Source organism: Empidonax traillii, unplaced genomic scaffold (genome assembly GCF_003031625.1).
Source record: "Empidonax traillii isolate 1590-97213 ecotype Southwest subspecies unplaced genomic scaffold, ASM303162v1 scaffold277:size2070623, whole genome shotgun sequence".
NCBI lineage: Eukaryota > Metazoa > Chordata > Aves > Passeriformes > Tyrannidae > Empidonax > Empidonax traillii.
Window position 1 is genome coordinate 310,840 of NW_020955470.1, and position 12,918 is coordinate 323,757.

At 37.2% G+C, this 12,918-nt stretch overlaps 1 protein-coding gene across 10 annotated transcripts in view; it reads right to left on the reverse strand.

Annotated features, from left to right (window-relative positions):
• KIF21A (kinesin family member 21A) overlaps positions 1 to 12,918 on the reverse strand; it is an 88,066-nt gene that overhangs the window by 24,419 nt on the left and 50,729 nt on the right. For 5 of the 10 annotated variants that reach the window (XM_027890136.1, XM_027890143.1, XM_027890140.1 and 2 more), the window contains exons 12-24: positions 12,862 to 12,900; positions 10,588 to 10,672; positions 10,294 to 10,411; positions 8,943 to 9,131; positions 7,813 to 8,012; positions 7,313 to 7,420; positions 6,758 to 6,826; positions 6,436 to 6,647; positions 5,611 to 5,764; positions 5,054 to 5,251; positions 4,611 to 4,712; positions 2,681 to 2,846; positions 2,149 to 2,169 (exon numbers count right to left, since the gene is read on the reverse strand). In XM_027890136.1, coding sequence (XP_027745937.1) covers positions 2,149 to 2,169; positions 2,681 to 2,846; positions 4,611 to 4,712; positions 5,054 to 5,251; positions 5,611 to 5,764; positions 6,436 to 6,647; positions 6,758 to 6,826; positions 7,313 to 7,420; positions 7,813 to 8,012; positions 8,943 to 9,131; positions 10,294 to 10,411; positions 10,588 to 10,672; positions 12,862 to 12,900 — 1,661 coding nt within the window. The remainder of the gene's footprint in view (positions 1 to 2,148; positions 2,170 to 2,680; positions 2,847 to 4,610; positions 4,713 to 5,053; positions 5,252 to 5,610; positions 5,765 to 6,435; positions 6,648 to 6,757; positions 6,827 to 7,312; positions 7,421 to 7,812; positions 8,013 to 8,942; positions 9,132 to 10,293; positions 10,412 to 10,587; positions 10,673 to 12,861; positions 12,901 to 12,918) is intronic. The other 5 variants (XM_027890138.1, XM_027890145.1, XM_027890141.1 and 2 more) reach the window with 3 other exon arrangements.

Below are 12,918 nucleotides of genomic sequence, written 5' to 3' on the forward strand. Positions count from 1 at the left end.
ATCAATAAAAAGATAAGAGTAAGATTCTGCAAGAAGTCCTGAGTGAGAGGAGATGAAAGGAGCAATAACGTTAGTAAAGGCAGTACTGCTTGCAAGGAGCAGCAGGGATGACTGCTAGTAAACCAATAATTGCAGAACAGTAGAGAACTTTTCTGATGATTTGTCTTCATCCTCATGCACTGGCAACTGGACACTACCAGTACAATGCCATCCATCAGCACAGTTCATCCATAGGAAATGACATTTGACCAGCCCTCTTAAGATCTGCACATAGATGGTTGTGAGTCACACCCATGAATGCCCATATGTCATAGGTGGGAAGGAAAAGCAGCTCCCACAACTCTTCAGGAAGGAGTCACTTCAGCAACACTCAAAAGTCAATTTCATGGTCATTTTAACTCTTCACAAGAGTCCATGGGATAGTGAATGGCAGCTGGTTCAACCGCAAAGACGGTAGGTGTGCCCTGAAAACCCATTCAGGGTTTTCTGCAGGAAAGTACATCACAGATTCAGGCTAAACCCTTTCTTAGTTTACACCTGAGTGAAAGTGCACAACTACACTGGGGAATGTTCAAACTTTTTCAAGTCAAGTGTATTCAAATCTCTAAGAACTTTTGAAAATATCAGATCTGAAAGTAGGCATCAGAAGACTGATTCACAAAACCCCTGGAAGAGCAATCCCTCTCTAGGATGGGGCTGGCTGTGTACTAGTACTAAGATGTCAGTCAGGCATCCTGGTGAAATTGGTCTCAGGATCTGCTGCTACCCACACTTCTACCCGTGGGAACTGTGTCAGGTTAACAGGAAGCCCCTGCAACAGAGTACCAGCTAACCAGCTGGCAATTCCAGTGTCAAAGCCTCACTACAATGGCATCTGAACTCCATGTAGCTCAAAAGGTTTGGTCACCAATGGTCTACAAAACAGAACTATCGATAGCTGGAATTTCAACTTGAACCAAGGTCAGTATGGCACATTCAGCCAAGAAACACTCATGGTGAAGTTTACTTTCTATAGTGTTAGAACAATCCTGAGTGGCTTAGATATTTTAAAAGCCTCAGTTCATGCTTGCAAAGTGTTAAAAAGCTTCTATAAGGAGATATACTCTACACAAAATTTGATAATAGAGCTACTGTTTCAATGCATTTAGCAAGTGTCTTTTCACTGATTCAAACGTTGTTAATAAGAAAAAGCCTGTCCAGAGTCAAAGAAAACGCAATGCTGTGTGGATAAACATTGCTCCAACAGGAGTGAACATGCAGACTCACTGCAGGTCTATTCTAGATGCACTATGAGATTACAAACCACTGAGGTTCCTGAATAAATAACTGGCTGCATGCAGCAAGATCCCCTGACACAGATCTTCTTATGTCACCTGACAGGAAGTTAGCGAAGTTCTCACCATCTCTAAATGATAAGCTTTACACTTGCAAGTAGTTTTGAGCTTTTGAAATGTTTCAAATTCTATGCAAACTAACACAGGAGGGCATAAGGTGATTAAAAGCAGCATAAGACAATATAGAAGGAATTGAGACGGATATCAGGAATATTTTTTTCAAGTTTCAAACATAGCCAAATTTGTGGGGGGGAAAAAATAAGCATAATTCTTTTGGGAATAATTTTAAAGCAACAACAACAAAAGGCATCTCAAAATCAGTGAAGTCAGTAGCTTAAACCCAATTGAAAAAGTGAGATATAATCCTTCATTCTGTACAATATTTACATTACAGAATGAGCTATCTGAAAAAGGTTAATAAAGACCTGCACATTAAGAATTGCCTTTTTTTTCTGACCTAAAAAGATAGCAGAATTTGTCCAGACTGCAGCAGTGGCTTATCACGAAATAGTTTTATATAGGTTGAACATACTTTAGGTTCATAAGCAGCAAGTTATAAATGTGAAATACAGTTCTGCTTACTGTCTTCACTTCTTATGTGGCAAATCTAACTAACACGAGGGCTACTACCACAACTGCTAGGGGTGGTTTCAGAAAGGAAGAAATGCCCTATAAGCTCATGATAATGAGTACATTTACAGAATAGTCCATGCAAACTTCACACACACTCACAAACTCAGGCACCAGTTAGTGAACATGAATGCATTAGTAACTCATGCAGCTGTACAGTACACAGAAAGCTAAACATACTTACCCAATGGTATGCTATCTAGGTCTGTGTAAATACAGCAACAAGGAAAAAAAAGCAACATTCCAATCAAAACATATCCATTTATAAAAAGAAATAAAACAAAAGTACCCAAATGTATTCTAAACTTTTCTTAGTATCATCTCATGAGAAGTGGAATAGATGCCGTAACAGATATAAAATGCTACATTCAAAATCACTAGCATGTGATGATTGAATAGCATTGAATATTTAGAATTTCACATTCAGATGTTAAAACAATTCCAAATTGTAAATGCATTGTCTTCTGCCAAAATAACAATTCAAATAACATTTGAATTTTTAAAAATCTCAATACTAACAAAACTTCATTTCCTACATTTCATTGCTGAGAGGCTCTACTAAAAATGTCATCCATGCTCATCAATTGTGAAGTACATGGTGTTATAATACAGCATCTATTCAGAAAGGAAATAGTCTAGAATGCCCAGTACAGCATGCATGAAAGGCAAACATGACATGCAGCTGACTATTCAAAAAACAAAGATGACAAAACTACCTTGCAAAGCATGACCCAGAAAAGCATCAAGTTCAGGATTTAACTCAGCTTTTTCTTTCAGCATATGAAACAGCAGTTGGTTTTGAGTAGCACTAGTAATTTCTGTCTGCTTAAGGCGTCCCTCAAGAACTTTTATCTGAGCTTCTTTTTGAGCTGCTTGGAGACCCTAGGGGAGAGAGAGAGAGAGAAAAAGAAAGATGGCAAATGTTTTGTCACAACTCTTCTTTTACAAAATGAGAATTTTTAAAAACTACAAACACAAACAATGTGTATATTGTAACCTTCTTTTCATATCCCAAGGATCAGGCATCAACTAAAGGTCTTTTTCTTTCTTTCTTCTTTTAAAGAGACTCATTAAACATTCAGTCAACTTGTACTCCTCAGACTGCCTTGCAAATATGCATCTAGTGGCTAATTTGGATATGACTCCCAAGGGCAATTCAGTGTCTTGGCATTTATTTATGCATAGCAAGCATCTGAAAAATCAATACTTTTACTTTTCTCAAATAAGTCCTTTTTTTAAAAAAACCTATTACATATGATACTCTACGATACAGAATGAGAGGGGAGGTGGAGGTGGGATGGGGTGGGACCCAGAACTGTAATCTTTTCTACACAATCACTCGGTGAACTTTCAGCTTCTGATGAAAGATCTCATGGCCTAACTTATGACAGAATCCATTCTAAGGGAACTTCCCCAAACCTGTGGATTAGTGGGAATTTTTCAGTTGAAGAAAACACAGCCAAAGAAATTTACAGAGAATGCTTTCCAAATAGATTTCCAAATTTCAAATTCCAAAAGGTACAACACATCTTCTCAAAGATTTGTAGGGCAACAGAAGTCTTTGAGTGCTAGCACTTGAGAAACAAGTGTAGCCCTACCACCTCACATATTACATTCTGATTCAACTAAAACTGCATATCAATAGACACATTTTGCATGTGAAAAGAAAAAAAAAGAATAAACAGCAGGCATGACCAATTTTGAAAAAGAAAAAATTTACCTTCAATATTTCTACATGATAATTACTTATCAAAAAGATGATAGAAACCTTCATATAATGGATCTTTTCATCATAATGAGTAAAAATTGTTAACAGAGTAAGTCAGAGGCACTTTTTTCATATTAACTCTGTTGCAAGATCCATTCAAACTCACCCAAGGGCTGAAAAAAATATCAAGAGACTGAAATTTGCAGAAGCCAATGTGATTGTGGCAATTTTATCTTTTTTTTTTTATTTCTCCACGAAGTTTTGTGATTACCTGCATAACGATGAATCAAGAATGCAAAAAAGAACAGAGAATTGGTCAGTGGGACTGATCAAAGACCATTTCAATACCTTTGGAATATTTCATTTGATTCAATGACACTGAGTTCTGTTCTCCAGACAGAAAGAAAAGCAGCAGCAAGAGAATACGATACATGTGTGTACAGGGTTAAAAGCTGCCAAACACTCATTCTGAAAATATTACTCCCCAAGGCTTTCAGAAAAAGTCCCTATTGCTCTACTCAAAGTATAAGTCTGACTAAAGTATGCCATGCATCAATATATAACTAAAGTTTTTAAAGCTTCGTATTTTTACAAAAGTGGCTGAGCCAGTCATTTAAAAAAAGATCCTGAGCATTCTTTAGAAGTTTGTTCAAAAACATAGAAAGAGATTTATTTGATTACAAAAAGCTAGTGCTCTTACAGGGGCAACGTGAGGTAATTATACAGTGAAGTAGGCTCTACTGCAGGTTGAAAATCAGGCAACAAGTTGAAGGGGACAATAGATCTCCACGGTCTTCACACTGAGAACCAGCACGACTCAGTAGTGTTGACCAGCTTTGCATTGTCTAATGCACACTGGTCAGTTTTTATGCCAGCACAACTCTGTTCATGGCATGTTCCACAGTCCTGGCACATGGGTACTTCACTTAACACATTACCTTATTAATACCCATCGTGAGGAAGTGATCAAGCAAATATCGAGCTTCTGCCAAAGTGCAAGCATTAATCACTGCTGTTACATCCAAGGTCTCTCCTTCTTCCTACGGGTGCAACAATAAAAACAGTCAGATTGTGAAAAAGTCCCAAGAATTATATTAATTTAATGCCAGCAGACTAGAAAGCATCAGCTTTTGACATTTAACTGTTTGCAACCTTAACTTGCAAACTGCGCTATTGATACTAGAACTCAGATATGAAAATGCAATTGTATAAACAGCCTTGATTTCAAACTTCACACAAAAGCTGTCACCAATTTTCACTTCCTGGTTCAGTAATTACACAGAGAAACCAAAATTAATTTTTAAATGAGAACATTTTCAAGGTTAACACAGTTGTGTTTCTTGTCCCCATTTTAGCATTTTTGCATTAATACTTGACTTACCTTTGCTTCCTCCATTTGCATAATGTTTGCTTGGCAGTCAGAAATGCTGTCATTAATGTAGTCTATATTTGCAGTTACTGATTCCATCTCTTCATTTATGTTTTGAACATTTCTATCTGCTTCACTGCCACCATCTTTGATGAGTTTCTCTCTTTTCTTTGAAAGCTTTTCTCTTCTTTTTGTAAGTTCTTCACGTTGCTATTTTCCCCAAAGACATAATATAACATAAAAAGGAATTAGTAAGACTCTAGGGTATTTTAATGCATTTTTGTTTTGTTTTCCTTATAGCTTATCATGCTTTCTATGGGAAGAAGTTACACAGGTGAATATAGCAATGTATTTGCACATGATCACATTAATGTGCTTTTTATTTCTTACTAGGCACAGCAATCCCATGGTTCAAATGCTTACTGGAGTCAAGAGTGTCTTCACTGACTGCAATGGATTCCACGTCGCTTTGCCAATGCCACCATCACAACAATTCATTCACAGCAAACATGCTTGCACTGCTCTCTATTTAATATGATACAGCCAACAGTGCACAGTAGATCACCCACCGTAAGTAACCTGTTCATATCTGCCTCCATATTGGAAATGGTCATCCTCTGCATAATAATATCGGTCACTCTGCGTTCAAGTAACTGCCACTTCATCCTGGCTGCCTTTGAGGAGTAAACTCTGCTTGTCACTGCTTTCCGCTGATATGTCTTTCTGTGATAAATTCAAGAGAAACATACAGCTAAGTCTAAAGTACTCCAGTTATAAATTTAAATGTGGAAATGATCAGGTCAGAGTATTTTTCACAGACAACTTTAAATTTCACGGAGAATTTCTTGCAGTTTTTCATTGCACCAGAGAGCTATCTCCACCCAGCCCTGAACTGTACTGCACCCTAATATGTTGCACCTGAAAAACAGGTATCATACACCACAGCATCTTTTATGACCCACTACTGAGTTAAAAAAACATCTGGGAGTTGTTCCCTACTTAAAAGGGAGATCTGCTTTAAACCACAGCAGAAGAGCACAAAAAAACCCAATACATTTAACCGCATTTTCCAACAAGTTTTTTTTTTACTTAAGAACACTGCTTGCATTGGACCACTGAGGGAATTTTCCTTGAAGAGTAGACTAAAAAATCTCAAAATTTCAAAATCCAGTTTATGTGGCTTGTCCTTTAATGCCTTTTTATATTATTCCACATTGCCTTAAACCCAGAAAAGTAACACTACATTTGATAAAGTGACCATTTTATGAGCACTGCATGACAACAGTTTGACAAATAACAACTGCTGCAACGTGTATCATCTCAACATTATCTGCTAGAAAGTCCATGCAATTTTCAGTTTTCCTAAGACAGTACTGAAGACTTTGAATCCTTACCCTGTTCCATTTGTTGCAGTTACAGATAATGCTTGAACCCTTGCAACAGGAATTCTCATCTTCTGCTGTGCTGCTGTTCTGGAGACATCATGCTCAGCTGAGAAGCTGGAACTCGCTTCCTGTGTAGAATGCTCGGGAAGACTCAGCTTTCGACTTACTTTCCCTGCCAGTTTATCAGACAGAGGCCTTACTTGCCGACGAAGGGCTGTGACCTGAAACAGAGTGCAAAGGTATGATTAACTCTCCCCAAAACTGTGTTCTAAGTTACAGCAATACAATAGCATTCTGTTTTCAAAGATCAATTGCTGTTTTACCACAATACCTCTTCAGTTTTGCGACGTAAGATCACTTCTTGATTTCTTTTCTGAGCTTCCAGAAGCTTGAGTTGATGCTGTAAAAAGATACAAGTAGCACATGATATTTTTTTCATTATCTGCCACGTGGATTGTATTAAAAAAAGACATTCACACACTAATGCAAATCTGCACGACTGCTGTGACATGAAGTGGTCAAGTCAAAATTGCTTCTTACTCTTTCTAGTGCAGAATGAAAGTTAATGTTTCACTGTATCAATTCTCTATCAGAAGAACATTTACATGAAAGCAAGGTGATAAGAAGAATTCTGTGAAGACTCCCTAAAAAAATAGCATCAATATACATATTCAATAAGCACAACAGAAAATAGAAGGTTTATCATCTGAAGTTAGTAACTGAGCTATCACAGAAGTCAAACCAAATTTTGTGTGTTTTGGCTGGTGAAAATATACAGGTACATGCCTGCCTCAGTGTGTGTACACAGGGTGTGTGCCTGCAAACAAGTGCACATCATAATGACAGATGCTTATTCCAAATGAAAGTTCTTTATCTGTCAAATCACCTCTCGTTTGCGTTGCTCCTTCTTAAGCTGTGCAATCTCTCTGTTTCTTCTAGATTCAGTCATTCTTGCTTTTTCCTGCTCTTCTTTCATTTGTTTCATCAAGCGAACCTGTAAAGAGGTCATCACTTAGAAAACCTGTTCAAGCTGAAGTGCTGCTCCCTGCCCCAACTCTAATATAGTTTCTTCTTCAAATTGTCATTTTCCAGTATATTACATGCTTTTAGCAATTTATCTCCTCCATCTAATGTGCCTTTTTCACTCAGTGCTGAATACAGCTAATAAGCTGTGCAAGCTTCTGCATGTTTGATACCGTAATTTCTGTTCATTAAACCTAAAAGCTACGTCACTCCTCCAAGAATAGCCTAGTCCTCATATCTTTGCTATTTTCAGACTTTCGAGCAGCTAATAGCAAGAACAGTTATCTGGGAGACAGATACACAGGAGATTTCAATACAGTTTTCAGTAAACACTCATTGTACACTTCAATTTACTGAATATACCTTTGTTTTTTTCATTTCTGTCACCTCCTGCTGCAGTTTCTTCAGTTGCTTTTCATACTGAGACTGATTTTTAAGCAATCGTGCATGTTCCTTCTGTGCCGTTTGAAGCCTTTGCAGTTCTTTATTCATGGCTTGGAGTTTCTTTTCATATTCTGACCTGATTTTTTTTGCCTTTTCTTCTGAATAGGTCTCTACAGAACCTAGAACAAAATGGAATTCTTAATCTGCTTTTGTTCAAGATATTTTCACTTTGCCAGCCACAGCAGATGACTGCTTCCTCTGCTTTAGCGTTATCAGCAGTACCTTAAAAAAACCTCCCATTTGTCTCTAGTTCCTTTCTCCTGCACTGCATTGAACTTTCCACCTTGTATGCATTCTGGGATAAGAGATCAAGTATTAACACTTTCCTCTGATTTCTTTGTGCTAGATAACAAACCTGAGCACCTCAAGACACAAATACACACCCCTGTTCACACATGTGCACAAAAGTATAACTACAGTCCTAAAAGCCATCAAGCCAAATATTCCTCTTCTGACACTGATCAAAAGGGAAACTTGAAGGAGTAAGAGACCAGCAAAAGCTTATAAAGTATATAACTATAAAGCAAATATAGTATATTTTTTAAAAAAAGAAAAACAAACAAACTACTTTCCTCAGTACTCTACCAAAGTTCAGATTTTTGTGCCTTAGGACTCCTGAGTCACAGATGGTTTTTCATCTCAATACTATTATATATTCAAAAGGTTTGGGCAGTAGAACATCTCTGAAAGATTACTGTTCCTTGTTTAAATTTTCATGCATATAAGAAGAGAGGGAGGAGTAGAGAGCAGGAAAAAAAATTAATTCAGGAACTATCTCAAGGATGACATTAAAATGAGAGCTTCTAGAAAACTAAAAATACTTATTCAACCAAATCAAATACCTGTCAGTAGCAGTATATTTCTAAAAATTTTTTCTCTTAATTCTGGTAGAAACTAGAATAAGTAAAGAATGATACACTGGCATTATGGGTACAAACCTATTTCTATTTTCTGCAATTTCTCGTCACATTTGAAAAAGAAAACGAAGGAAGTAGCAAACAGTTCAACTTGAATAGCTTACACAAGATCAATGATTTTGTACTTCTTACCAAGGTTTTGAAGAACCTGATCTCTTTCAAGCTGAGTATCTCGGATTTTATGTTGCAGCATCATTAATTTCTCTTCATACTGTTTTTTCAGTGTTTGCAATCTTCGCTGGCTGTTTTCTAGCTCATCTATCAGTTTCTGCTTAATGGCTATTTCACAGGTGATATTTGCCAAGTCAGCTTGATAATTTTCTGAAATAAAAAGATTTCTGTTAAGATAACAGCAAAGATCAGATGAATATAGATACTCCTTGAAATCTCAAAGTCATTTGCTACCATGTAAATTGTGCATAGAAGAATTCTACACAAATCACAATGCAGCAAGCAAAGCTCTTATCTGCAATTCATGTTAGAGTCTCTTTCTTATAACCTCTCAATCCTAGAACTGAGAAATAGGTAGGGAAAGATATCTCACGTTGGATCACAGTTGCCCCTATGTTGTAATTACTCACATTTAAATCACGATATCAGCGACCTCTCCCTCCCCATAGAAAAAGTTGCAAACTTCAGCCATACCTGAGGGGCTGGAGAAAACTGGCATTCATAAACCCAGCAGGTTATAAAAGGAAAATTTGACTTCTGGCAGACTCCAAAGAGAGACTTTCCCTTCCCTAGCTCTTAGAAAGCCAGGATTCTAAAAGGATTCTTAGAAAGTCAGGATTCTAAAAGAGGAACCATCTAAACCACAGAAGTGAAATGGTGAAGGAATGAGAAAAGCAGGAGGAAAAGCAAGGAAAAGGGACTAACCCATATGACAAATTCATAAAAGCTTACTTAATTTCTTTAGCCAATTAGGTCCTTTTTTTGTCTTAAGCTTATGTGCTCTAACATAAAGATATCCGTTGAGGATCATTCTTTTTCAGGTTCCTGGTTTGTGTGACAAGAAGAAACCAACATTGGTTTGCCCATTTGGCCACACTCACATGAGAGAATTGCTGATGATTCTGTTTCTGACTCTTGCTACACAAAAATGAGGAAGGCTGATGGACTTCTAGCCTTTCAAAAAAAATTCTACCATTTCCAAATTAGCTGGTAGGAGCTATCACCTTGGTGATTATTCCTGAGACATAAAAATAATCCAGTACTTAAACCTTACACTTTGGATATTTTAACCAAGGAAGAAATGTGTCATCAAACACCTGATGGCCTCTGGTGATTTTTAAAGACAACACAGGGACACTCGATCAGCTATCTATCACATGGCTTAGCACATAACCAAAAAAATAATTCACTGGACATACAATTTACAGAGAATTATGGGCAGCTGGTTGACAACAGTCTATCTTGGCTACCAAAACCTGAGGTGTGACAGATATTATTTGTAAAATTCTACAGAATATTGCACTGACGTCACCTTTTTCATCAGAGTCAGAATCTGATTCATCTGAGCTTTCAACAACTTCCATGTCATCTTCATCCTCATCATCTTCCTCTTCTTCATCCTCGTGATCACTTACTTCCTGAATTTCCTCCTAAAAAACATACAAAAACGTTGAAGCACACTCAAGCTTTTCCATCTCCCAATCCTTTGTGACTATCACTGCAAAGCTGCAGTATTCACCTAACCCATTCCTAATTTCCTTTCTATAAGCTTGTAAATCTTTAAACAGACAATAAACAAATAAACCAAACACTTCTAAATACTTACTGCCTCCAATTCATTATTTTCTCTCTCCGAAGTGCCTTTTTCATCTCTCTTCTCCTGCTCATTATCGGTGTTATCCTCTTTAATACTAGTAGAAGAGGCAGACACAAAATATTCACAAACTGAAATGACATGTGCTTCCCAACCCCCAAACCAATAAGTTGTAATTCCAAATAAAGATGAAAATAAAAGTGTAGTTAGAAAAAGACACCGGTGTTGGGCATGGGTAAAATACAACTTCCAAACATCTGCAGATAATAAAATAATGTCTAATTGCTCTTAATCTTGGCTTGCAAAGTAATAGGAATGATTAGCACATTGTTCAGCATACTGCACAACTGGGACAATTGTAATACCCATCTCCATATACTACAGCAGCACTCATTTGGCATGGAAGTTGCAGTGTACCCAGAGCAGCTTTTACAAACAAATAAAGAACAATGTGTGCAAGTACAACATACACTACAGGTATTACTGCACTCTCAAGCTATAACAGAGCCTACTGTGCTTAGAATAGTCTGAAAATTATGTATAAACCTTAAATAATATCCTAATTTATCATACTAAAACTAACTACTCTTTTGATCAAAGTTATCTACTTGGACATCAAGAGAATGCTCAAAACAGGCATTGATACAACAAAAAGGGTTACAGCAGGGTTTGTTTTTTTTTTTTTTTTTGCTTTAAAGGTTTGGTGTACTAGCCATTACAGCAAGTTTTAACATTTTTAAGCGCACATATAAGACATCAAATGCAAATTTAAAACAAAAAAACCAGTCTCACTCTGCAAATTATCACAGATCAGATGTCAGTCACTCTAGAGATACATGTGCAAAACCCAAATCTCTAATGGATGGGAAATCATGACAGAACAAGGCTAGACACCATACGGAGTAATAATGAAAATATGTGGTTAGGATTGCATATGTGGAATCCACCTCAACTAACTTCAATTACATAAAAGTTTGGCAAGTCCTGTGCAGGCACTGTAGCTAGAAATGTACATTTTCCTCTACTGACACCAAAAGGAGCTCAGACTCAAGGTCTAACTCTTGAACAAATCCAATACTCAGTGCAGTGAGAAGAAATATTCAGTAGATTTGAGACACTACAATTTGTCAAGTGACACTTTTAAAACCACCCTTAAACCAGCTCAAATTTAAAAAGTTCCAGTTGAGTAACACAGTTCTTTTGTGTACATTTAATTTTTTGTTATAATACTTTCTAACCTGTTCAGTGCTAACTGGTTCCTTCCACTCCGCTTAATACAGTGATGAGCTGCACAAGGCAGAAAGCTTTTGCATGGACCCCAGAAAGCTGGGGATGCTGGAATTAAAAAAAGCCTAACCAGATTTGTACACATAAAAATGCCAAACAGGGAACACTGAGCCAGACAGTCTCATTTCCACAGATTCTCATCTCCCTCAGCAAAGAACACGTTATATGTTGGTTATTAGGACCAAGTAATAATGGATCTTAGCTGCAATCCTCACGCAGATTGAGGCAAATCCACAGTTTCTCTTCTACCTGCAGACAGCACAGAGCTTACTGTATAGAGATTGTGTTCTGCCTAAACAAGGAGAGAGACAAAAGAAGAAACAGAAGCTCTGCCAGGCAGAACTGTACTGCTTAATGTGTGTGATACTGATCTGTGGATTCATATCATCTGCATGAATTTTGGATCAAAGAAGACAGCAGAAAAATAAAAACTCCTTTACTTTCACTTTTAATCATAGTATATTTCTCTTTTTAGAGCCCTCAAGTTAACTGCTTTCTATGAGTTACTACTTTATCTGCTGGTTTGGCTGAAACTGAATGGAAGGAATGATCAAGGCTTCAGTCACGTGCTTTCAGAAACAAAAGAAGCAGACAACTGAGCTGTGAAGGTCCAAGACATCCTTGATGTCACATGCCAAAATTATTATTATTCTCATTTACTGTCTGCTAGACAATTCACACCATATGTGCTACTACACCTTTCTCTTGCCTTTCATTCCAAACAGGTCATGCAAGAAAGAAATCTACTTAATTCTACAGGAATTCCCAAAGGTACCACCTCCCCACAAAAGCTTGCTCAACACTGCAATCTCAGTCAACCTCAATTCCACAAGAGGTTTCTTCCAGTGAAAACACTTGCTGAAAGTCAAAACACAGGAAAGAATTTTGAAAACGCAAATGAACTACTCTTGAAGTACCTATGAATCCGCCCAACTTTTCATGTATGACAACCAGTTAATTGAAATGACAGGTAATTAAAAACCTGGGAAATATTCCAACCTTCTTTCTTCTTGACTGCTTTCCTCAAGTTTCTGTAGCCTTCAAAAGCACGAGGTA